Source organism: Schistocerca nitens, chromosome 2, assembly GCF_023898315.1.
Source record: "Schistocerca nitens isolate TAMUIC-IGC-003100 chromosome 2, iqSchNite1.1, whole genome shotgun sequence".
Classification (NCBI taxonomy): Eukaryota; Metazoa; Arthropoda; class Insecta; order Orthoptera; family Acrididae; genus Schistocerca; species Schistocerca nitens.
In genome coordinates this window covers 903,918,132-903,945,966 of record NC_064615.1, presented here as the reverse complement: position 1 = coordinate 903,945,966, position 27,835 = coordinate 903,918,132, and the positions used below count along the sequence as shown (strand labels likewise).

Sequence of the window (27,835 nt, the reverse complement as noted above, 5' to 3'; positions counted from 1 at the left end):
CAAATGGTGCAGGATGTTCGAAATTCTGAGAAAAAATAGGGGCAAGCTGTAGAGAAAGACGGGGAATATACACTCCTGGAAATTGAAATAAGAACACCGTGAATTCATTGTCCCAGGAATGGGAAACTTTATTGACACATTCCTGGGGTCAGATACATCACATGATCACACTGACAGAACCACAGGCACATAGACACAGGCAACAGAGCATGCACAATGTCGGCACTAGTACAGTGTATATCCACCTTTCGCAGCAATGCAGGCTGCTATTCTCCCATGGAGACGATCGTAGAGATGCTGGATGTAGTCCTGTGGAACGGCTTGCCATGCCATTTCCACCTGGCGCCTCAGTTGGACCAGCGTTCGTGCTGGACGTGCAGACCGCGTGAGACGACGCTTCATCCAGTCCCAAACATGCTCAATGGGGGACAGATCCGGAGATCTTGCTGGCCAGGGTAGTTGACTTACACCTTCTAGAGCACGTTGGGTGGCATGGGATACATGCGGACGTGCATTGTCCTGTTGGAACAGCAAGGTCCCTTGCCGGTCTAGGAATGGTAGAACGATGGGTTCGATGACGGTTTGGATGTACCGTGCACTATTCAGTGTCCCCTCGACGATCACCAGTGGTGTACGGCCAGTGTAGGAGATCGCTCCCCACACCATGATGCCGGGTGTTGGCCCTGTGTGCCTCGGTCGTATGCAGTCCTGATTGTGGCGCTCACTTGCACGGCGCCAAACACGCATACGACCATCATTGGCACCAAGGCAGAAGCGACTTTCATCGCTGAAGACGACACGTCTCCATTCGTCCCTCCATTCACGCCTGTCGCGACACCACTGGAGGCGGGCTGCACGATGTTGGGGCGTGAGCGGAAGACGGCCTAACGGTGTGCGGGACCGTAGCCCAGCTTCATGGAGAAGGTTGCGAATGGTCCTCGCCGATACCCCAGGAGCAACAGTGTCCCTAATTTGCTGGGAAGTGGCGGTGCGGTCCCCTACGGCACTGCGTAGGATCCTACGGTCTTTACAATCCGTGCGTCGCTGCGGTCCGGTCCCAGGTCGACGGGCACGTGCACCTTCCGCCGACCACTGGCGACAACATCGATGTACTGTGGAGACCTCACGCCCCACGTGTTGAGCAATTCGGCGGTACGTCCACCCGGCCTCCCGCATGCCCACTATACGCCCTCGCTCAAAGTCCGTCAACTGCACATACGGTTCACGTCCACGCTGTCGCGGCATGCTACCAGTGTTAAAGACTGCGATGGAGCTCCGTATGCCACGGCAAACTGGCTGACACTGACGGCGGCGGTGCACAAATGCTGTGCAGCTAGCGCCATTCGACGGCCAACACCGCGGTTCCTGGTGTGTCCGCTGTGCCGTGCGTGTGATCATTGCTTGTACAGCCCTCTCGCAGTGTCCGGAGCAAGTATGGTGGGTCTGACACACCGGTGTCAATGTGTTCTTTTTTCCATTTCCAGGAGTGTATAATTTGTACAAGAACCAAGAGGGATCAATTAAAGTGGAAGACCAAGAAACAAGTGCTCGGATTAGAAAGTGCGTAAGAAAGGGATGTAGCCTTTCGCCCCTACTGTTCAACCTATACATCGAATAAGCAATGGCGGAAATAAAAGAGAGGTTCAAGAGTGGAATTAAAATTCAAAGTGAAAGGATATCAATGATACGATTCGCTGAAGACATTGCTATCCTCAGTGGAAGTGAAGAATAATTACAGGCTATGTTGAATGAATGAACAGAACGTTATTTCCTAATGCCTTAACAGATGTCCTACTATCCTGTCCCTTCTACTTGTCAGTGTTTTCCATATATTCCTTTCCTCGCCGATTCTCCGGGAAACCTCCTCATTCCTTGCCTTATCAGAACGTGGATTGACAGTAAACGAAAAAAGACGAAAGGGATGAGGAGTAGTAGAAATGAGAACAGCGATAAAACATCAGGGTTGGTGATGACGAAGTAGATGAAGTTAAAGAAATCTGGTTCCTAGGCAGAAAAATAACTCATGAATTTCTGAGAATGTACATTTGGACCACAGCATTGTATGGTAGTGCGACGCGGACTTTTGGAAAACCGGAACAGAAGAGAATCGAAGCATTTGAAATGTGGTGTCATAGAAGAATGTTGAAAATTAGGTGGACTGATAAGGCAAGGAATGAGGAAGTTTTCCGGAAAATCGGCGAGGAAAGGAATATATGGAAAACATTGACAAGGAGAAGGGACAGGATGGTAGGACTAATGTTAAGACATTAGGAAATAACTTCTGTAGTACTAGAGGGAGCTGTAGAGGGTAAAAGCTGTAGATAAAGACAGCAAATATATACAGGGTGAGTCACCCAACAATACCGCTGGATATATTTCGTAAACCACATCAAATACTGACGAATCGATTCCACAGACCGAACGTGAGGAGAGGGGCTAGTGCAATTGATTAACCATAAAAAAATGCACAGAAGCATGCTTTTTAACACAAACCTACGTTTTTTAAAATGGAACCCCGTAAGTTTTGTTAGCACATCTGAACATATAAACAAATACGTAATCAGTGCCGTTTGTTGCATTGTAAAATGTTAATTACGTCCGGAGATATTGTAACCTAAAGTTGACGCTTGAGTACCACTCGTCCGCTGTTCGATCGTGTGTATCGGAGAGCACCGAATTACGTAGGGATCCAAAGGGAACGGTGATGGACCTTAGGTACAGAAGAGACTGGAACAGCACATTACGTCCACATGCTAACACCTTTTTATTGGTCTTTTTCACGGACGCACATGTACATTACCATGATTACCATGAGGGGTGAGGTACACGTACACACGTGGTTTCCGTTTTCAATTATGGAGTGGAATAGAGTGTGTCCCGACATGTCAGGCCAATAGATGTTCAATGTGGTGACCATCATTTGCTGCACACAATTGCAATCTCTGGCGTAATGAATGTCGTACTCGCCGCAGTGCATCTGGTGTAATGTCGCCGCAGGTTGCCACAATACGTTGTTTCATATCCTCTGGACCGAGCGAGGTGGCGCAATGGTTAGACACTGGACTCGCATTCGGGAGGACGACGGTTCAATCCCGCGTCCGGCCATCCTGATTTAGGTTTTCCGTGATTTCCCTAAATCACTCCAGGCAAATGCCGGGATGGTTCCTCTGAAAGGGCACGGCCGACTTCCTTCCCCATCCTTCCCTACTCCGATGACCACGATGTCTGGTCTCCTTCTCCAAACAACCAACCAACCAACAAATATCCTCTGGGGTTGTAGGCACATCACGGTACACATTCTCCTTTAACGTACCCCACAGAAAGAAGTCCAGAGGTGTAAGATCGGGAGAACGGGCTGGCCAATTTATGCGTCCTCCACGTCCTATGAAACGCCCGTCGAACATCCTGTCAAGGGTCAGCCTAGTGTTAATTGCGGAATGTGCAGGTGTACCATCATGCTGATACCACATACGTCGACGCGTTTCCAGTGGGACATTTTCGAGCAACGTTGGCAGATCATTCTGTAGAAACGCGATGTATGTTGCAGCTGTTTGGGCCCCTGCAATGAAGTGAGGACCAATGAGGTGGTCGCCAATGATTCCGCACCATACATTTACAGTCCACGGTCGCTGTCGCTCTACCTGTCTGAGCCAGCGAGGATTGTCCACGGACCAGTAATGCATGTTCCGTAGATTCACTGCCCCGTGGTTTGTGAAACCCGCTTCATCGGTAAACAGGTAGAATGCCCATTGACAGAATTGCACTCGATGATTAAAGTCATCACCATGTAATTGCTGATGTACCGACACATGAGACGGGTGAAAGCGGCGACGATGCAGTATGCGCATGACACTACTTTGACTCAGTCCACCGGCTCTCGCAATGTCCCGTGTACTCATGTGTGGGTTCATGGCAACAGCAGCTAATACACCAACTGCATCCGCTTCTCCTGTGACGGGCCTGTTACGGATCCGTTTGCGTGCTACGACCATACCTGTTGCATACAGTTGGCGGTAGATGTTTTGCAATGTGCGGCATGTTGGATGCTCTCTGTCCGGGTACCGTTCTGCATACACCCTGCAGGCTTCAGCTGCATTTCGTCGACACTCGCCATGGATGAGTATCATCTCCGCCTTTTCAGAGTTCGAATACACCATGGTCACAGTTCCTACAACACTACACTATCACAGACGTCTGGTAACACGGTGTACTACAGTTGGTCTGCGTGCGGAGACGAATCGGTTCGTCAGTATTTGATGTGGTTTACGAAATATATCCAGCGGTAACGTTAGGTGACTCACCCTGTATGAGAGTCTTGAGATTGTTGCTGCTTCCACTTAGGCCATGATCAGACGTCTATAAGCGACGTCATCGGTTAAATATATTAAACTTGGTTATATGATGCATTTGTCCTGTATCCAAGTCTAATATTTTCTCTAGTGTAAGTATGTAGACAATTGCTTTGCAATATATTGTTACATTATAGTGCTGAATGTTTGTATAGTAAACATTCATAGGCTCTTTCATAGAACGTTCGTATTATATCCATTGGTCCTCTTCATAATACACTGACAGATGGTTACATAATTTGCTTTACAACTGACATATGATGTACTAGGGTAAGCTTATATTTCATGTTGTATAAGATGTGTAACAGTCCCCTACTGCCACTCTTAAATTTTCTAACATACGTGTTTACATTACGTATTTACAACGTAGAACGACCGCCCAAAGATATATGAGAGCTTTGAGTTTATGTAACTCTAGTTTAAGAACCTTCAACATCGCAGCGCGTCAGCAATTGTTGGTAAATATATTACAAAGACTAGAAACCCGCCTCGATTGCGATAAAAGCTCCTAGTGTTAACCTAGGTTTCGTCGTAGATAACTACACCTTCTTCAGAACGATAAAACCCACAAGTGCCTAAGAAAACCTTTGTCAATGATGAAAAGAACACCATAGCTATACATTTATAAACGAAAAAAGGAAAAAACAAACAGTACATATGTACATAGTCAAAACCACTACTAAACTTAATGGTGTACGCTCCACCTCCCATCGGCCTATGTTCGATGGGCCATGACCCGCCATAAACCTACCGAGCGAGGTGGCGCAGTGGTAGCACACTGGATTCGCATTCGGGAGGACGACGGTTCAATCCCGTCCCCAGCCATCCTGATTTAGGTTTTCCGTGATTTCCCTAAATCGTTTTAGGCAAATGCCGGGATGGTTCCTTTGAAAGGGCACAGCCGATTTCCTTCCCAATCCTTCCCTAACCCGAGCTTGCGCTCCGTCTGTAATGACCTCGTTGTCGACGGGACGTTAAACACTAACCACCACCACCACCTTGTAGCCCACATCTCGTGGTCGTGCGGTAGCGTTCTCGCTTCCCACGCCCGGGTTCCCGGGTTCGATTCCCGGCGGGGTCAGGGATTTTCTCTGCCTCGTGATGGCTGGATGTTGTGTGATGTCCTTAGGTTAGTTAGGTTTAAGTAGTTCTAAGTTCTATGGGACTGATGACCATAGATGTTAAGTCCCATAGTGCTCAGAGCCATTTTTGAACCACCACCACCACCACCACCACCACCACCACCGCCATAAACTGCAGCTACAAATGGTCGCTCACTTACAAGCCCGACCCGCTACCTTTGCACATGCGCAAGACAAGGGAAGTTACTTGAAAGCGCATGCGCATACGAATACGAGAAAGGTTATACGTGGGTCGGGGCTAAATAGCCCATATATTCCCAACCGTGGATCAACGTATATCAAAAAATGGAATGGATAGAATAAGTGACGAACTACATAGGAGATGAAACCTAAAAATAACCGCACACGGTTGCTTATGCTAGGAAAGAAACATATGAAGCTACCTATGACAACAGGAGGAACTCTTAAAAACTATTCCTAAAGCCAATAGTTAGCCTGGGGGGGGGGGGGGAGGGGGACGTAATCTAAAGACGTCGTGGGTTTTATTGTTCTGAAGAAGGTTTAGTTATCTACGCCGAAACCTAGGTTAACACTAGGTGCTTTTTTCGCAATCGAGGCGGGTTTCTAGTTTTTTAACTCTAGTTTAGTTCCTTCATCACTTCTCTGGAGCCAACCACAGAATACGCCAAAGAGACTGATAGCCTACAATGTTCATCTTTGTTCGATCACATTAGTAAATTCGACAGTGTGCTTTGAGATAACAGTGCCTGCAAATGTAACGACTGTTTTTGGTGACCGTTTATTACACAGTAATTCAGTGTATGCCCCACATGTTTGTTTTATTTTTGCTTGACACTTTGCGGATATGTTCTCGTTTTTTATGCTGTGACACCTGCTGTACAAAACCATCGAAACAGTTGTAAGATCGCAAGCGTCCATTTGACAATATGTCGATTGTTTAAAAGAAGCACGGATAGAATTGAGTGGCGGCCTGTGTTTTCAGCCCCTGCGACGGGCACGCTATCGTCCAGGCTGCAGCCGTTCCTGGCCAGCCTGAGCAAGAGCCGCGGCTTCTACGCCAACCTGGCAGAATCGCTCTGCTCCGACGAGAGCTTCGCCGAGACCCGTGACACGGCCGACTGCTGGAACGGCCAGCGCATCGGAGAGTGAGTACACCTCTCACCACACTCTCAATAGCATCGGCGCATCGCAGGCGTGTGCGAGAATTTGAAGAGGTCTTTGTCTTCCGTAGGCATAACTCTCTGCCTTTTCAGTCACCCTATTGCATCTTATCTGCCGAAGTGTATCTCTTTGTCACTTCTCCAAACTCCGACAAGGGGACAGTCCAGTCCGACATGTTGAAACCTACCCTGAAATTTTTTATAGAGGAGGAAACACAGTGTCAGAATATTATCTGCTCGCACTCCAAGTATTTAAAAAAACGTTGCGAATTGCCAAATTCGTAGCTCTACAATTGTACACCACTACCGTGACTGTAGCAGACGGCGCACGCGCAACACGGCAGGCGCCCAGCTCTTGTTTACAGCGCATTGGTAAACAGGTAACATGGCGCTCCGCGATCGCAGTTTGTAAAGCGAATTTCAGTTTCTGTTGATAGTTTCTCTGACGTAATTGTTCACAGTTGCTGTTCGATCGAATCTGCAACTCATTAAATATCCATAATAATTTACAGTCGCCTTTGCGACTCGTTCTTTCATGTATCCTTGCTAATGGTATCAGTCTTAGTGCAGGTTCCAGAGTCTCACAGTAATGTGGAATCCAGTTAATGTTTTTCACCTTGCAAAGATGATATATGAAGAATGTGGTATGCAGTCGAAATCACCTACTTCTCCTGAAGACCTACATGTGTGTTATTTGTTTGTTAATTTCTTTGACATTCATTCGAATGATGTCGACATTTCGTTACAAATTGTGGGATAATAATTAGAAGAACCAGAAAATACCTCTGACAGTTCCGTGAATTGTGGTTTGAATAACGGTATTTGTGCTAATTACAGTCCAGAACAAAACTAGCCGGTCGAAGTGGCCGTGCGGTTAAAGGCGCTGCAGTCTGGAACCGCATGACCGCTACGGTCGCAGGTTCGAATCCTGCCTCGGGCATGGATGTTTGTGATGTCCTTAGGTTAGTTAGGTTTAACTAGTTCTAAGTTCTAGGGGACTAATGACCTCAGAAGTTGAGTCCCATAGTGCTCAGAGCCATTTGAACCATTTTGAACAAAACTATAACACCTTCCCAGCCCAAACAAAACATGTACAATATTAGCTTTAAGTGGCAAAGAAAAGGCTGCAATTGTTTTGGTTAAACGAAGCAGAGAGAGAAAACTTAAAGTTAAGCAGTGTGCAAAGCCAGTTTAGTTTCGTAAAATCTGAATGTGAATTGCATAGCCGGCCGGTGTGGCCGAGCGTTTCTAGGCGCTTCAGTCTGGAACCGCGCGACCGCTACGGTCGCAGGTTCGAATCCTGCCTCGGGCATGGATGTGTGTGATGTCTTAGGTTAGTTAGGTTTAAGTAGTTCTAATTTCTAGGGGACTGATGACCTCAGATGTTGAGTCCCATAGTGCTCAGAGCCATTTGAACCATTTTTTTGAATTGCATAAATGGAACAAAGATATACACAAAGCATGGAATGTGCATCAGGTTACTCTCCATTCAGAGGCTGTTGCACGCAGCGACTGTTATTTTTATTTGTAAATAATAGATTTCAGCTATCAGTCGTCCTTTGGAATTTTTATTGGCAGATCTAGATTTCAGCTAGAAACTAGCCATTCTCAATGCACTATCATTTTTGATCAATGCATGTAATGCCTGTTGGTCAGGCTTCATCCACAGTTCATTGAATACTACGAACTTTGGATGAAGCCCGACCAACAGGCATTACATGCATTGATCAAAAATGATAGTGCATTGACAATGGCTAGTTTCTAGCTGAAATCTAGATCTGCCAATAAAAATTCCAAAGGATGACTGATAGCTGAAATTTATTATTTACATGAAATATGCGCCAAAATGGAAATCGCAAAAGGATGAATCAGAAACTATTCGGAAAGTTTAGTACTACTTGCGAGAGTCAATGCACCATTACTGTGGGAGAATTACGAGACTGGGCCCTCTGAATATTGTGAATGAGATGAATGTTGCTGATTTCCAAGTTTCTTCAACCTGGTTAAACGGATTCAGGAAATTACACGAAAGGAAGACACAAAAATTACGAAGGGTACTTCAAGTAAACATGTACAGCACAGGACGTGTAACTAATAGGTAATATTATAGAGAAATTTGTAGCTAATGTGACGACAAAGCTTCTTGCTATCCCCTAAAATGCCGTTCATCAAGTCAGTCAGTCAGGTTTTGTGCAAGAACTACGTGCAAGCCGCACTTTATCATTTCGAGTGAAGTTTGTTGCGCAGTCTTGAAACATTAGAGAGCTTTTATCTGTTTTCGGGGACCACTAGCCTCTCGAGGAAATTTTTCATCAGCGTAAAGTATTTTTCAGAAAATTGTCGGAAAATATATGTTCTGATAGCTATTTGTCATTTCAGGTTTATTAGCGCAACAGTATCGTTAAACTTAAGTCATTTGTGCATTGTCAGTTCGAGGAGGGAGGAGATTAGTGTTTAACGTCCCATCGACAACGAGGTCATTAGAGACGGAGCACAAGCTCGGGTTAGGGAAGGATGGGGAAGGAAATCGGCCGTGCCCTTTCAAAGGAACCATCCCGGCATTTGCCTGAAGTGATATAGGGAAATCACGGAAAACCTTTGTCAGTTCGCATCAACACATTTTCCGAATTTGATCAAATATGCCTGGTATGCAGCTCAATATGTAGAACAACGGCCACAACCATTTCTTATACCATCTCAATTCTGTCTAAATAGAACTAGTAATTACTGTGAAATGACTGAATGGAGTAATATTTCTTTTAATAGGTGTGAATGGTGTAAGGAAGATGTTCGTTTTAGTCATCCAGTAATTACTTCCCATTTTTGTGACGATCACGGAATAAAGAAGTTGGCAAAATCTACATTACCTAAAATTATCATAAGAACCGTGTTACGGGAGTTATTATAAAATAATTACTGTCAACAGTTTAAAGACCCGATTGACGGAAGTCGTCTGTAATGTAATATCATACACTGCCTACATTTCCTTTCCTCTGGTAGTCACTTTTGTAACAATTACACATACAAGTGCTTAAAATTCGCGTGTGTGAACTGCGGATTTCGCGCTAAGCAGCACTGCGTTCTCTTGTCACGGCTGCATCTGCTTATTCGCCGGTTCCGCACAAGGTAGGAAAGGCTGTACAAACCCCTGCTCTAAGTGGTTCTTCGGCAAAGAGTAACTTAAACGTTTTTTAAAAAAATATTTACAGTGCGCCTTTGCAGCTTTTGGTGTGTTCTTCGCACGTGAAAAATTTCTGGATAGATTTCGACATGTCGGACTGGACCATTGGCTTGTGAGCTTTAAGCAAAGAGTAGCAATGATCATTTCACTCTACAGCAGACTGCGCGCGTTTTGAAACTTTCTAACTTTATTAATCAGAAGACCAGGGACGAACACCTGGGGTTAGAAAGGTGGGGGAGGATTAAAATTCTGAATGAAACGGTATTGGTATCTATGATTCATTGATGACATTACTACCCTCAGTGAAAGAGAAAGAATTACAGGAGATGCTGAATGGAATGAACAGTCTAATGAGCACACACTGTTACTCGAGAGTAAACTGAAGAAAGACGAAAGTAGAGAGTAGCAAAAATCAGATCAGCGATAAAATTAAGTTCGAAGTTGGTGACCACGAAGTAAAGTGGAGGAATTATACTGTTTTTGAGCAAATGAGGGACGAATTCGGGCGGACTGCATCAAACCAGGCAAGAAAACCGTGTTTGGACAAGAATTGGAACCCGGACCTTGTCTTACTCTGGCAATACCTCTACAAAACTAAGCTAGCAGAGTGCGACTCACAACTTACCCTCACAGTTTTAATCTGCTTAGCAAGTTTCTAAACGGCGCACACTCCGGCACAGAACGAAAGATTCATTTTAAATGCAGTTTCATAGGGCCTAGGCCGTGTCCAAGCCTTTCACTGCAATATCCTATAATCCAGGAGAGCCAGTCCGGTAATCTGTGTGAGAGAAACTTCTGTGTACCTTGTAAAGAACGAGAGGTACTGACAGAAGTAAAAGTTCCAAGGGTGGGTCGCGAGTCGCGCCGCAATAGCACAGCCAGTAAAGAGCATAGACTGTGAAAGGGAAGGTTTCTGGCTCTGGTCCCTGTACGGAACCATCTTCTAATGTTCTGAGAATTTTAAAGAGTTATGTATTCTCCATTACACGTGTGTAAATTGCTTTTTCATGTATATGAGTCAACAACATCACGAGACAACTGTTGGCGGTATAATATCAATATTCCCGAACGGTTCCAGGGTCTTCAGTCTGGAACCGCGCTGCCGCTACGGTCACAGGTTCGAATCATGCTTCGGCCATCGTGTTGAAGCTGCATGGGCAGCTGTACGTGTAAACGCCATCCAAGCTCTGTTTGACTCAGTGCCCAGGCGTATCAGAGGTGGTTGTTCTGGGTACTGATTTCTCAGGATCTATGCACCCAAATTGCGTGCAAATGTAATCACATGTCAGTTCCAGTGTAATATATTTGTCCAATGGATGCCCGTTTGTCATTTGCTTTTCTTCTTGGTGTAGCAATTTTAATGGCTAGTAGCGTAACTACACAGGTGTTCAAAATTAAACAACAAACCGCGATTTCTTTGTTTTGTGTCTAATTCACGATATAATCATACAAACTGCCAACAGATGTCCGTACGAACGTGTTCTGCACGGAAGATGGCATTCCTGTCGGTGGACAACGGACAACCGCGGCAGGCCACCTGTCAAACGGGGTAGTGTTCGCCTGGTAGTCCCACGTCTACAATCGCTGTGTACACGCTCACAGACGGTGCATTATGGTACAGAAGAGACGCCTACCAGACTCTCTGCGGTGGAGGGCAATAGGAAGAATGGAACCAGGATAGTCGCAAACTTACGTGGCCCGATTGTTTAGTGTGAATCGTTCTGTTGTTTCTCCGATGTGGTGACAGTTTAGAGAGAGCGAAACTGCATCCGGACACCAAGGCAGCGCCGATCACGTTTGACATCAGAAAGAGAGGACCGTTATTTCACTGTAAGAGCAAGACAATACCGCTTTAGTATTGCACAGCAACTGGCATCTGACTTGTATCGAGGCAAACGATGTACAGAAGGTTTCAGCATAATGGTCTTTATTGTTGGAGACATGCTGTATTTGTACCTCTGATGCGTGTTCCAAAAGGGAACGTCTAGAGTGGAGTCGTCAACGTGCCATCTGGACAGTTGAACAGTGGGCCAATATTCTTTTCACAGATAAGTCACGATTTGGTCTGGAGAGTGGCACTCGGCGACTTCGCATCTGGAGGGAACGTGGAACATGATTTCGGCATCCAAACATTGCTGAAAGAGACCGATATCGAGGAGAATCTCTTATGGCGTGGGTAGGGATTATATTGACCACTCGAATACCTATTCATAAAATTGTACGGGTGAATCGTCAACGTTTAGTTGCTGTCAGGTATCGTGAAGAGATCCTGGGACGTCATATGCGGCTGTTGCGAGGTGCTGTGGGCCCAGACGTCGTATTGATGGACGATAATGCTTGACCTCGTACAGCACACGTGGTTGATGTTTTGGAAACAGAAGATACTCCGGCCACAATTGACCAGACGTTTACAGTTGGTGAGAGATCTGGAGAATGTGCTGGTCAGGGCAGCAGTCGAACATTTTCTGTATCCAGAAACACCCGTACAGGAACTGCAACATGCGGTCGTGCATTATCCTGCTGAAATGTAGGGTTTCGCAGGGATCGAATGAAGGGTAGAACCACGGGTCATAACACACCTGAAATGTAACGTCCACTGTTCAAAGTGCCGTCAATGCGAACAAGAGGTGACTGAGACGTGTAACCAATGGCACCCCATACCATCACACCGGGTGATACGACAGTATGGCGATGACGAATAAACGCTTCCAATGTGCGTTCACCGTGATGTCGCCAAACACGGATGCAACCATCACGATGCTGTAAACAGAACCTGGATTCATCCGAAAAAATGACGTTTTGCCATTCGTGCACCCAGGTTCGTCGTTGAGTACACCATCGCAGGCGCTCCTGTCTGTGAAGCAGCATCAAGCGTAACCGCAGTCATGGTCTCAGAGGTGATAGTCCATGCTGCTGCAAACGTCATCGAACTGTTCGTGCAGGTGGTTGTTGTCTTGCAAACGTCCCCATCTGTTGACTCAGGGATCGAGACGTGGCTGCACGATCCGTTACAGCCATGCGGATAAGATGCCAGTCATCTCGACTGCTAGTGATACGAGGCCGTTGGAATCCAGCGCGGCGTTCCGTATTACCCTCCTGAACCCACCGATTCCATATTCTTCTAAAAGTCATTGGATCTCGACCAACGCGAGCAGCAATGTCGCGGTACGATAAACCGCAATCGTGACAGGCTACACTCCGACCTTTACCAAAGTCGGAAACGTGATGGTACGCATTTCTCCTCCTTACACGAGGCATCACAACAACGTTTCACCAGGCAACGCCGGTCAACTGCTGTTTGTATATGAGAAATCGGTTGGAAACTTTCCTCATGTCAGCACGTTGTGTGAATGCTCTGAAAAGCTAATCATTTTGCATATCACAGCATCTTCTTCCTGTCGGTTAAATTCGGCGTCTGTAGCACGTCATCTGTGTGGTGTAGCAATTTTAATGGCCAGTAGTGTATGTTATACGCCGCCATGCAACACGCTATAGTTTTGAGCCCTGAAGCGGCAGACAGCTGCGAATATGTAAACATGACGAATAAGGATGTATATTGTTAATGACGTTTATTTTATTTAAAAGTTTTAACAGTTCTCACATAAAATATTTGGAGGCATTACTTTTCAACAGGCCCAAGCATTTAAGTATTAAAAGCTGTAACTGATGCATTAAGGTTACTTGCCAGTGAATGGCTGTAAAAACAGTAAAAAATTTTCATGAAGTTTATGCGGGTCTAACTACATAATGTGAACTCTGAATACAAAGAAATTTTAGGAGAATGAAAGTGTTTTAAGGATGAAGATTTTGGTATAATAATATTCAGTATAGATTCCATATATACTTTATTATATAAACATTTATGTCGGTCAGTAATTTATAATTTTTCCTGCCAGTCTATGTTTGAAGTCTATACACTTATTAACTACTTTTCCTAGATGCTTAAAACTTTGTGCACACATTTATGACATGGTTATCTAAAAAGGTCACTACAATCAACTGATTTCAATCAATAGTTTTTATACTATAAATACATAAATTAGACACTCAAAATTAAGATAATTTTTTATAATTAATACGGGTATATTTTTCCTCCTGGTGATAATAGGCTGGTGTCTGTAGTCTACTTTTCTCCAAAAGGTAGACTGAAATATCATAAAAAATTTCAGACCTCTAGCTCAATAGGTTTTTTTTTTTGCATAAAATAAGCTTGTCAGAAAATTTTATTCTTGGGAAATTCAGTTTAAAGGTACACGTCTCTTGTTCTTAAAGCCCCCCAGTTACATAATATTCGTGGTTTGTGTGTTCCTCATCTTCTCTCTTCCTTTTCTTGCTTGTCCGTGCTATTCTGCCCTCTTTGGTTGTCTCAAGGGCCCATTTTTCGTGCGGAATTTTTCGTTTCACTGCTTCCCTGTTTGCTTCCCGACTTGGTGGGTGACTTTACATTTTGATTCTTGGGAAATTCAGTTGTTACTCATCTCTGTTGTTCTTAAAGCCCTCCAGTTACATAGAGTTCGTGGTTTGTGTGTTCCTCGTCTTCTCTCTTCCTTTTCTTGCTCCTCTGTGCTATTCTGCCCTCTTTGGTTGCCTCAGGGGTCCATTTTTCGTGCGGAAATTTTCGTTTCACGTCTTCCCTGTTTACTTTCCGACTTAGCCAGTGACTTTGCATTACATGCGACTCCGCTGCGCTCCGCTTGCTAGCTGTCCCGTTACAACGGGACAAGTCTAAACAAGTGACGGTGAGATAATCGCATAAATTAGACACATCGCGAACGCATAAATTACCGTAACTCCTCGCTGCCTTCACTTACAAGCTTCAAACGTTTGACACCCCCAAGCGACCACCGACCTTAGTACGTGATATCAATTTCGACTTGATACACGCTTACTTTCCCAGGGAAAAACGCTCTCAAAGACGGAAATACAAACCGAAAAACGGATTAAAAGAACTCACAGAAAAGCTCTTTTTTCGTCTTATGTAATTACAAATTAAACACTTTCCGTTACTTTCCTTCAACTGTATTGTGAAACCTTGTTTCTTTCCGCGTTTCACGCTTCTAGATCAACGCAAATAATAATGACGCCATTTGACATCAGACCGCAGCGGAAATCCGGTCGTTGCCGCATACCGACATACATTTAAATTTGTTTTTAAAAGATGTTCCCGATGTCCGAATCGATTGATTTAACTACCATTTTGTTCACAAAACTCTAAATATTAATTTAAGATGGAAAAAAGAAAATTTGAATTTTTCAAGCAGATTCACTAGCAAGTGACCTTAAGTTCACAGCAAACAAAATCTATATCCGATTCTTTTTTCATATTTCTTATATAGTGGTGTGTCCGCCTGCTTAGCTGAGTGGTAACGTGCTCGCCTCCCACGCAAGCGGGCCCGGGTTCGGTACTCGGCTGGGTTCGAGATTTTCTCCGCTCACGAACTGGGTGTTGTGATGTCCTCATCACCATTTCATCCTCATCACCGGCGCGAAAGTCGCCCAACGTGGCGTCGAATGAAGTAAGGCTTTCACTTGGCGGCCGAACTTCCCCGATTAGGGGCCTCCCGGCCACCGATGCCACACGCTCATTTCATTTTTATTGTGATGTGCCAAATTCTTTCTTCGTATTATTCATTGTATTCTCACCATACCAAGACAATCACACGACGCCTTTCTCTATCATTATGTCACTTTCCAGTGCTTTTGAAGGTTACTTCCTGCGTGTGAAAGTACGTTTTTGGGAACTGTATCTGTATTTTATGTGCTATAATATTACATTATTTCGAAACACCAGCAACTGTACTTCCGCCATTAACGTAGCTAGCCTTCAATCAATTAGTGTGCAGAAGTATTTGATTGTCTCCCACTGGCAGAAGATATAAAAAGTTCGATATATTTGGATCTGACAACTTGTCAGCCTGCGAAGAGAGTTTACTTTCGGAACTTCTCATGTGACAGTGACTTCAGAGTAATGAGTGAACTTTCACAAGTTTTTCTTTAAGTCAGGTGACTGTTTCGATCAATGTGCGTTTGCATTAAAGAAATTCCTAATTTATTTATGTTTCTAAAACATTTATATATTTATCTCAAATTACGTGAGAAATTAAGAGATTCACACTTTCATCCAAATCACGTGTCACAAGCAATTTTAAATGGCGGCCTGATTACCACTACATTATCAGCCATGGTTGTTGATGAGCTCAAATATTTAGCACCTCGCTTACTCCGTTTTAGTCTGTGCGGTGCGTTAATGCTCTTGAAAACTACTTGAAAATCGTGTCAGAGAAATACCTGGAGTAGAATACTAAACTCAATAGACAGCCTAGCGAAAAAATATTTTTATTACTTTTTGTGCATTTTGGTTCATCTCATGTTTTTGGAAACACTATACGCATAAATTCTATGATGATTCTGGTATTACGTAACTTTTTTACAACTAAACAACTGGCAAAACGCATGTATTTGTAATGAATTTTTGAATGAAAAAACGGTGTTATTGAGAAATAAACGCGTACATACCTCTCTACCACATATGGATTACGTGTATTGGCTTACATTTCCTCTCTCTCTCTCTCCCTCTCTCTCTCTCTCTCTCTCTCTCTCTCTCTCTCTCTATCTCCCCCTCTCTTTCTCTTCCTTTAAGCGCCTAATATATACTGAAGCGCCAAACAAGCTGGTATAGGCATGCGTATTGAAATACAGAGACATGTAAACAAGCAGGACTAATATAGCAGTAACTTGTGAACACGATCGCAAACTGTTCTTGTTCACTTCACTACAGAACTGTTTGTGATAGTGTTTCCCAGTTACTGTTATATTGCTGACAATTTGTGAACAGTGACCAAGTGAGAGACGGAAATGGATACACCGCAACACATCACAACGAGACTGCCACGCCATAAGAACAAAGTGAGTGACGTTACACAACATTTTCGTGCAAACATCAGTCCAGCTTACAAAGCGACCTCGCCTCTTACTAAGTTTTCTCCTCTTCCACAGGATGACCACAGTATTTACGAAAAGACTATTTAGTATCAATATGACGTTATTGTAAAGTTGTTTTTGTAATGCCATTTAGCCTGAAGATGAGGTTTAACCCTCGAAACATGTCGCTAAATAAATAATTAATACAATAGTTGACAAAGTTTGTAACTGGTACCGGTAATTAAAAAAAAAACTTTACATTGGTCTGTTTTTAAATATCTGAATAATTTACTTTAGCTCACCATAACTCGTGTGTCCGCCTCGGCAGTTCAGCAATCAGTCCGGCTGACTGCTAGGCGGGAGACCCGGGTTCTATACCCGATACTGCCAGGTGTTTTTCTTTGGTGGGAGGTCTGGTATTGGGTTCACTTAGCTTCTTCAGGCCAACTGAGGAGCTTCGCGACCGATTAGTTGCGGTTTCAAGGTGAAGTAGCACGACATCGACCCAAAAAGCGGTGTGTTGACGCCATGCTCTTCCATACCGCAGCCAGTGACGCCATTCGCATACGATGACATGGCGGTCGGTCGGTTCCGAGTGGAACGTCGGGCCCAGAATGCAGAACTTTACCTTTCCTTTTCATCACACATTCTTTCAATCTCTTCATCGCCTGTGAAGCTAGTTGGCACTTAATCTTGTACTACTGCACCGGCTTTTTGTCTATCTTGGCTGTAGTAACGCGTTCACAATGCTCGTGATTGTATCTTACCCGCACTCCTATTTTCTTATTTATTATTAGTCCTACTCCTGCATTACTCCTGTCAGATTCTGCGCTGATAACCCTGTACTGAGCTGATCACACGTCCTTCCTGTCACCAAATTTCATGAATTCTCATTATATCTAACTTGAACATATACAGTTTTGTTTTCAAATACTCTAACCTACCTAACCGATTAAAAGATCTCACAACGCTCAACTTAATGTGTAGAGGTGATAATAGAATGTTTTTGTATCGACTAGGTTCTTGTCCAAAAGGAAGAAGAATCAGAGAGCTTATCGTAGTGGGTACGATATATTAACCAGTGCACCCACTTCGACTTAAATTTCAACATATTAATAATTGAATTAGCATATGAGACTTACAAAGGCTTTTTTTTTCTTCAACTTCTGATCGGTCGCTAAATGGAAACCACAGTGAAATATTTTATTCGTAACATTTACCTACGCATTCCAGCTACTTCTCCATATAATCGTCACTCCGACTTAGACATTTGTCGTAGTGTGGTACCAGCTTTCCATACCTTCGTCATACAAAGCAGCCACCAATGCTTTCCGCCGTCTCACAGACAGCGGTTCATGTGAGCGAGGAGATGGAAATCAAAGAGAGCCAACTCCGGGATGTGAGGTGGGTGATCAAACACTTCCCATCGAAAACACTGTAGGAGCGTCTTTGTTGTACATGCAGTGTGCGATCGAGCATTGCCACGAAAGAGACGCTTGACAGTTATATTATGTGGGTTGAATGAAATCAGGCGTAGCCCTCTGGCATGAAGAAATCGAATGACAGCCTTTGACGGGAGTTTCTATCGCTCTAGGCATCTCTACGTGCTTACTGTGCACTGTGCAACGTGACGTGATCTACGGGCATACTAGAGACTCTGCAGGGCCGCCCGCATTGCCACCCGCCCCATTCAGCCCGCTCGCTATTCGTTCGTTTCTTTCGTCAATCGACTTTCCTATGTAGCACGCGCGTCCGCGTCATCGTATTTTAATGGGAGAGATTCTTCAATACAAGCAAACGAGCATAAACGCCCTTAATGATCGTGAATCTGTTATGCAAGCGTTGTCTGTTTGTCCTACATCTGACTATCCTACTTTGCACACGCTGTACAAAATATTTGCTTTTCTACCTGCATCTATTGCTACAGTAAAAAGAAGTTTTTCAACATTTCGGCGTACAAAGGAAGGAGGATCGACTTAATGGTTCAAATGGGTCTGAGCACTATGGGACTTAACTTCTGAGGTCATCAGTCCCCTAGAACTACTTAAACCTAACTAACCTAAGGACATCACACACATTCATGCCCGAGGCAGGATTCGAACCTGCGACTATAGCGGTCGTGCGGTTCCAGACTGTAGCGCCTAGAACCCCTCGGTCACCCCCGACTTAATGGCTTAGCTCTGTTGAACACTCACCCCGACATTGATTTTCCTATTGACGATGCAATTAAGCAATTTGCCAGAAAGAATAGGCGCACATTTAAGGAAGAGGAAGCACAGTTGCAATTTTTTTATATCGTAAAATGGCATGGTCTTGTATATGTGTATAAGCAGTTTAAATAAAACTTTCTTCAGCTTTGCATGTGACTAGATTATTTTTTTATTACGGTAAAAGTAAAGATAGCTCAAAATATCTTTAGTGCCCCCTCCTTGATGTTTTTCTCTATCCGCCACTGTTCCGTATACCATTAAAAATTACAAAATCTGCGTTTTTTTAATTATTCAGCGTTGAATGTGAAACAGCTGTGGGTGATACAGCTTTTCGTTTTCATATTAGGATTCAGCACACTAAAAACCACAAAACGGAGCAATTTTCATTAAACATTTTTTTTCTCAATGTCGTACCTTGTAATGGTACTTGAATTACGTAACCATTACGGCACCTCACCTGAACCTCTCGATACCAGTAATATTCTACTGTGTTTCTGTAAAGTAGTTGACATATTTCTGAGACAACATTCAGATTTGATTTCATTTGTGATACATCGATATGTTTATATTGCAATGATATTATTCTTATTCCTTTTGTCACTATGAGCTTTGACGTACTTGTAACTCTGATTTTTGGGCGCGTAAGCGATTATTAGTTAGTTGTTAAGTAGTCGGACCTTGAAAAGGTCAAGTGTTGGACGTCATGTTGGAAAGACGCATAACGTAGTCCGCTTATAAAATGTGAACTTTAACAGTGACTGTGAGAGAGATGTTTTCAAGTATGTTTTGTATCGTGAAGTGATATTTTGTGTTTACGTGATATTACAATAAAATGCAAGTTAAAAGAAGTGTAATTTAAATTTGGAGTGCTGATTATTTTTTTTTACATCACCATTGTCCAGTAAAAGTTGGCTCTGAGCACTATGGGACTTAACAGCTATGGTCATCAGTCCCCTAGAACTTAGAACTACTTAAACCTAACTAACCTAAGGACATCACACAACACCCAGCCATCACGAGGCAGAGAAAATCCCTGACCCCGCCGGGAATCGAACCCGGGAACCCGGGCGTGGGAAGCGAGAACGCTACCGCACGACCACGAGATGCGGGTGTCCAGTAAAAGTGTAAGGTTCAAGAATGGTTTGTGAAGCGCAACTACTAAACTTTTGAATATAGGAGGATAAAACCTAGGCCTCTTTGCATCCGAGCTTGGAATCATAACCACCTAGATTTGCAACGATTGAGCCATGATTTTACGACGAGTCCAGCGTGGGAAACACAAACAGATGAGTGCCTAGTTTTTTCATTATTACATGAAATGACTATTAACTGTGCTCTAATGACACCTGCCACATAATATGACTGTTGTTGCCCGATAATGCAGTATTTAGCACGATCCATTACAGCCATACAGATAAGATGCCTGTCGTCTCGACTGCTAGTGATACGAGGCCGTTGGGATCCAGCACGGCGTTCGGTATTACCCTCCTGAACCCACCGATTCCATATTCTGATAACAGTCATTGGAACTCGACCAACGCGAGCAGCAATGTCGCGATACGATAAACCGCAATCGCGATAGTCTACAATCCGACCTTTATCAAAGTCGCAAACGTGATGGTACGCATTTCTCCTCCTTACACGAGGCATCACAACAACGTTTCACCAGGCAACGCCGGTCAACTGCTGTTTGTATATGAGAAATCGGTTGGAAACTGTCCTTATTTCAGCATGTTATAGGTGTCGCCACCGGCGCCAACCTTGTGTGAATGCTCTGAATAGCTAATCATTTGCATATCACAGCATCTTCTTCGTGTCGGTTAAATTTCGTGCCTTCGTGGTGTAGCAATTTTAATGGGCAGTAATGTAGTTTTTGGCAATATAAACGCAACCTTGCAAAGTTTCAGTTTGTTGCTTTACTTTTGGACACCAATGTATGTCGATGCGTGAAAAATAGCAGGTTGTAATCGAGTTTCGTATTCGAAGAGTTCGTCCGCACATTGGGACCCCTCTCCTTTAGCATAACAATGGCAGAGTGCACACGAGCGCTGCGGCGTATGCAGCAATCCACGCCTTTGACTCACTGTCATCAATCATCCTACATTGATTTCCGACTTGACGCCATCCACCTCAGAGAGTTTCACTTTGGTAGTAATGAAGCGGTGGAAGGAGAGGTGAGGATGTGGCTCGGTCAGCAAAATCAAACATTCTACAGTGACGGTATCAAGAAACTCGTTGGGAGCAATGTCCTTGTCGCCAGGGTGACTATGTTGAGAAATAAATAGGTATAGACATGAAGAATAAAGATGTAAAATGTTGGTAATGTTTGTATTATTTAAAAAGTGTTAAGAGTTTTCACATGAAAATTTCGGCGGCATTACCTCTCAGTACGCCCTCATATAGTAAAGGCTTTATACACCGATGTCGCACTTCACTGAAGGACAACAAACCGTACTTTCAACTTTCTTACTACGCAAGTGCAAATACGAAAGCTGCAAATTGCGGCAGCACTGAAATCAAGATGGCGGCAGCTCGATTTTCTTTTCTATGTCAGCACAGGTACGTGATCTCGTCAGCAAACTACGGCACAGGATTATCGCACAGGAGATGTTATCTAGTCAGCAAGACACATCAGTTTTCCGTTGCGCGAACATTCAAACGTCGGGAAACACTGTAAGCACGCAGCTGGAATAGAATAGGAATGGTGAATGTGTCAAATTAATATACAAACAATATAATAACAAACATAACCATGCCTTCACATATAATATTGATATTATTTTTCCGAATATATTGCGATTTCCGAGCGACTGATTAGCTGGGAACCTAATAACAATTTCATGAATCTGCTTGCTTGTTCTCAAGAACCTGAAACATTGTTTCCATTTTATACTTGTTCTTTATCATCATCGTTAGTATTATAGGAAGCAACGTCGTGCACCGAGCAGTCTATATTTTTTCAATTTTCTTATGGTGGCCATTTTCGCAGCAGCTGTATATAAATTAAAGTAGTTCAAAAGAAAAACGACTTCTGCATGCTGCACATTAGGTGTTTTGTTTTATCTTCTGCATCCAGACGCGTTTCACCGTAATTAAAAGGCATCTTCAGGGAGTGTCCTGATATATTACACGATTTTTTCGTTTGCAAATATAGGTTATCGCTCGCACGTATAGGTTATGGATTCAAAACAGTTTATTGAGTTTTTATCATAAAATGGAGAAGCACTTACAGATCAGCGTTTAACTCATTATTTGTATTCCAGACATTTTTCTCTCATGTGGCAAACTGGTTGAAAATCTGCAGTTTTCTTTGTGATCACTGTTTTCGAAATATAGCAATTTAACTGCCGTATTCTTTGTCTAGAAAACCATTCGTTTCTGTATGTGCTGCCAGCTTTCTCAGGTTTTGCTTTCAGTTTTTTTCCCCCTGTGACTGTGTGTGCTGATGTCAGTTCTGTCTGCCTGTGTGTTTGTGCGGATATATGCGTGCTTATATATATATGGGAGAGAAGTGGACTCTGTATTCGTGTAATGGGCTCACTGTCTTCTTTTCCCTTTTTTTTCTATGAGATTTCCTTGTGGCAGTTCGCGATCGATCTTGTTTTGCCATGATTGATTCTTTGTTTATATAACTTTAGTGAGAAACTATTATCTTCGAAAGCGTGTATTTGTGGAATTATTGGTCTAGCGACATAACCTGCTCATACAATCATTTGCGGACTCACTAGGTGTAGCTTACAAATTATGAAAGATAAACACTGGTGCACAGACTTCAGCTGTCGGGATGGTCCGTGTTTATACAAGTATTCGTTTTCCTGATGCATGTTTGCAGTACTTTGTTTAATTTCGAGCAGTTCTGTCTCCTGTAAGAAGAAGGGACATTGTATCATCGCGTAGTCTGCAAACGATGTCCACGGTGCTTATCTTGCAGCTGATTACACATGCAGTGTGTTCCGCGAGGGAATACAGCAGTTCGCTTTCTGCGCAGGAAGGCGTTGAAAGTAGCCTCACAATCATACGAGAGGAGAGGACAATTAGGCTGAAAGCACTCATCACGCAGCTTTGTCACAGCCCAGACCCCAGGACGCAAATTAATTAAGACGCTCGTCGCTGATGCGTTGTTGCCGCCCGCTGTTGCAAACACTCGCGCGAATTACGACGAGCTTTCGTCCTTTATTCGAAGCGTGTTCTACAGAGAGCCACTAACGCGCGCAGGCAGTGGCTCCATTTTAATTAAAACGCGCCGCTCTTCCCATCTTCATTTCGGCGATCATACCTGTGATCGACGACCTGTGCTGCAAAGTTGCTTTTGCCTCCCGAAGAGTAGTGCTTAAAAATTTTTTTTCGCTGCATAGTCAGGAGAGGCAGAAAGGAGATATTTAATTGCAGCAGATTGCGGAAACTGCCATTCTGTACGCACATAAATTCGTTTCGTAACGGAGTGAATTTTGCTAAATGCTGTTTCTTAGGACTAGATAATTTATGTTGAAGACGTACGGCGAAGATCAGGTTGCTTTCAGTAAGAAAAAAGTTACTAGAGAAGCAGTTCTGACACTGCGTTTGTTAATGGACTACAGAATGGACATCACATCACGGCTGAAGAAACTATTTCCTCACATTATTTAACTTTTTTTTTAGCTTATTCTTTAGCTTGGAATTGAGTACCAGCAGTCATGCAGTATCCAGCAGTACAATAACCTTTGCATGTTGATGATATTTTTTTTAATTATCGTTCTTGCGTGATGGGCGCAGTGTGGCAACACTCTTGAAATGCAGGTGCGTAGAAGAGTGTGTGTTTCACTACATCCGAGATAAAATTGCACCCATCTAGAGATTACGGTCGGTTTAATAATTCGTGCACACCTGAAGTTTCAATGCGAAGAAATCCATTATGTCTTGTGTCATACGGGAGTTTTCTAAATGAAGGTGTAGCTTGAATTTGCTTTTGAAGAAGCAACAATTCCAACAACCAAAAGTATACTTCGTGATCCGTCATTTAAACTGTATATTTAATCTTTTATTTCTCGCAGTGCAATATCCTACTGCAGGGACATGAATGATTGGCCGGTAAGAGACACAGATGTGGACAGGAGTAATGTAGCATTGTCGCTAATATCCTTATAGGCATTGTTACACTAGCATCCACGGACGTAAAGAAAGCTTTCTTTTCTCAAAAAATAGTGGGAGACATGAATATAACAGTACGACCAAAATCAGCCTCTGCGCAGACTTCAGAGAGTTAACATTAGTACAGACAGGAGTCAATAATTGGAAACAAAAGCTGGCAGAGCACATTGAATGTCATGCAGATAGCGTTCTGGAGTTTACGACAGTTAAAGAACTTTCTGATAGGCAGTTCCTTGTATGGGCAACGTCTTCTCTTCTATTCCATCTCCTCCTGCTGACCCCCTCCAACTCCACCTTCTCCCTCATTGTGTCCATCTTCTCCTACCTCTCTCTCTATACATCTCCTCCCCCTTCTCTGACCCTCCTCCTCTTTCCTTGGCCATCCCCTCGTCTTTCCTTGGCCGTCGCCTCCTCTTTTCTTTCTCTGTCCATTTCCTCCTCCCCTATCTATGTCCATCTCCTCCCCTTCCCTCTCTGTCCCTTTCTCCACCCTGTCTCTGTCCTTCTTCTCTTTCTCTTTTCTTTCTCTGTTTATCTGCTCCTGACCCATCTGTCCATCTGCTTCGTCTGCCTGTAGTTGTCCTCCTCCCTAATCTGTTACCACTTCTTCTCCATATTTGTCCATCTCCCCATCCTCCACCCCCGTCTCTACATTTCCTCCTGTTTCCATTCTCTGTCCATCTCTTCCTATCCCCCCCCCCCTCTCTCTCTCTCTCTCTCTCTCTCTCTATATATATATATATATATATATATATATATATATATGTGTGTGTATATATATATATATATATATATATATATATATACTCCTGGAAATGGAAAAAAGAACACATTGACACCGGTGTGTCAGACCCACCATACTTGCTCCGGACACTGCGAGAGGGCTGTACAAGCAATGATCACACACACGGCACAGCGGACACACCAGGAACCGCGGTGTTGGCCGTCGAATGGCGCTAGCTGCGCAGCATTTGTGCACCGCCGCCGTCAGTGTCAGCCAGTTTGCCGTGGCATACGGAGCTCCATCGCAGTCTTTAACACTGGTAGCATGCCGCGACAGCGTGGACGTGAACCGTATGTGCAGTTGATGGACTTTGAGCGAGGGCGTATAGTGGGCATGCGGGAGGCCGGGTGGACGTACCGCCGAATTGCTCAACACGTGGGGCGTGAGGTCTCCACAGTACATGGATGTTGTCGCCAGTGGTCGGCGGAAGGTGCACGTGCCCGTCGACCTGGGACCGGACCGCAGCGACGCACGGATGCACGCCAAGACCGTAGGATCCTACGCAGTGCCGTAGGGGACCGCACCGCCACTTCCCAGCAAATTAGGGACAATGTTGCTCCTGGGGTATCGGCGAGGACCATTCGCAACCGTCTCCATGAAGCTGGGCTACGGTCCCGCACACCGTTAGGCCGTCTTCCGCTCACGCCCCAACATCGTGCAGCCCGCCTCCAGTGGTGTCGCGACAGGCGTGAATGGAGGGACGAATGGAGACGTGTCGTCTTCAGCGATGAGAGTCGCTTCTGCCTTGGTGCCAATGATGGTCGTATGCGTGTTTGGCGCCGTGCAGGTGAGCGCCACAATCAGGACTGCATACGACCGAGGCACACAGGGCCAACACCCGGTATCATGGTGTGGGGAGCGATCTCCTACACTGGCCGTACACCACTGGTGATCGTCGAGGGGACACTGAATAGTGCACGGTACATCCAAACCGTCATCGAACCCATCGTTCTACCATTCCTAGACCGGCAAGGGAACTTGCTGTTCCAACAGGACAATGCACGTCCGCATGTATCCCGTGCCACCCAACGTGCTCTAGAAGGTGTAAGTCAACTACCCTGGCCAGCAAGATCTCCGGATCTGTCCCCCATTGAGCATGTTTGGGACTGGATGAAGCGTCGTCTCACGCGGTCTGCACGTCCAGCACGAACGCTGGTCCAACTGAGGCGCCAGGTGGAAATGGCATGGCAAGCCGTTCCACAGGACTACATCCAGCATCTCTACGATCGTCTCCATGGGAGAATAGCAGCCTGCATTGCTGCGAAAGGTGGATATACACTGTTCTAGTGCCGACATTGTGCATGCTCTGTTGCCTGTGTCTATGTGCCTGTGGTTCTGTCAGTGTGATCATGTGATGTATCTGACCCCAGGAATGTGTCAATAAAGTTTCCCCTTCCTGGGACAATGAATTCACGGTGTTCTTATTTCAATTTCCAGGAGTATATATATATATATATATATGGTGGTCCATTGATAGTGACCGGGCCAAATATCTCACGAAATAAGCATTAATCGAAAAAACTACAAAGAACGATACTCGTATAGCTTGAAGAGGGAAACCAGATGGCGCTATGGTTGGCCCGCTAGATGGCGCTGCCATAGGTCAAACTGATATCAACTGCGTTTTTTAAAACAGAAACCGCCATTTTTTGTTACATATTCGTGTAGTACGTAAAGAAATATGAATGTTTTAGCTGGACCACTGTTTTCGCTTTGTTATAGATGGCGCTGTAATAGTCACAAACTTATAAGGACGTGGTATCACGTAACATTCCGCCAGTGCGTACGGTCTTTGCTTCGTGATACATTACCCGTGTTAAAATGGACCGTTTACCAACTGCGGAAAAGATCGATATCCTGTTGATGTATGGCTATTGTGATCAAAATGCCCAACGGGCGTGTGAGCCTCATTCACCAACAGCGGTAAGGTAAATCGGCATAATATGCACTAATGGGGAACGGAAAATCCACGACGGCTGCGACAAGTGGAACATCAGCGACCTTGGCGGGTTAATGTATGGTGCGGCATTATGGGAGGAAGGATAATTGGCCCCCATTTTATCGATGTCAATCTAAATGGTGCAATGTATGCTGATTTCCTACGTAATGTTCTACCGATGTTACTACAAGATGTTTCACTGCATGACAGAATGGCTATGTACTTCCAACACGATGGATGTCCGGCACATAGCTCGCGTGCGGTGGAAGCGGTATTGAATAGCATATTTCATTATAGGCGGATTGGTCGTCGAAGCACCATACCGTGGCCCGCACGTGCAACGGATCTGACGTCCCCGGATTTCTTTCTGTGGGGAAACTTGAAGGATAATCGCTATCGTGATCCACCGACAACGCCTGACAACATGCGTCAGCGCATTGTCAATGCATGTGCGAATATTACGGAAGGCGAACTACTCGCTGTTGAGAGGAATGTCTTTACACGTATTGCCAAATGCATTGAGGTTGACGGACATCATTTTGAGCATTTATTGCATTAATGTGGTGTTTACAGGTAATCACATTGTAACAGTATGCGTTCTCAGAAATGATAAGTTCACAAAGGTACATGTATCACATTGGAACAACCGAAATAAAATGTTCAAACGTACATACGTTCTGTATTTTAATTTTAAAAACCTACCTGTTACCAACTGTTCGTCTAAAATTGTGAGCCATATGTTTGTGACTATTACAGCGCCATCTATCACAAAGCGAAAAAAGTGGTCCAACTAAAACATTCATACAGGGCTATTACAAATGATTGAAGCGATTTCATAAATTCACTGTAGCTCCATTCATTGACATATGGTCACGACACACTACAGATACGTAGAAAAACTCATAAAGTTTTGTTCGGCTGAAGCCGAACTTCAGGTTTCTGCCGCCAGAGCGCTCGAGAGCGCAATGAGACAAAATGGCGACAGCAGCCGAGAAAGCGTATGTCGTGCTTGAAATTCACTCACATCAGTCAGTCATAACAGTGCAACGACACTTCAGGAC

General features: G+C 44.3%; 1 protein-coding gene across 1 annotated transcript in view; it reads left to right on the top strand.

Moving 5' to 3' along the window:
- LOC126237215 (division abnormally delayed protein-like) overlaps nt 1-27,835 on the top strand; it is a 631,733-nt gene that overhangs the window by 524,099 nt on the left and 79,799 nt on the right. Inside the window, exon 6 of the mRNA XM_049947101.1 lies at nt 6,435-6,597. Coding sequence (XP_049803058.1) covers nt 6,435-6,597 — 163 coding nt within the window. The remainder of the gene's footprint in view (nt 1-6,434; nt 6,598-27,835) is intronic.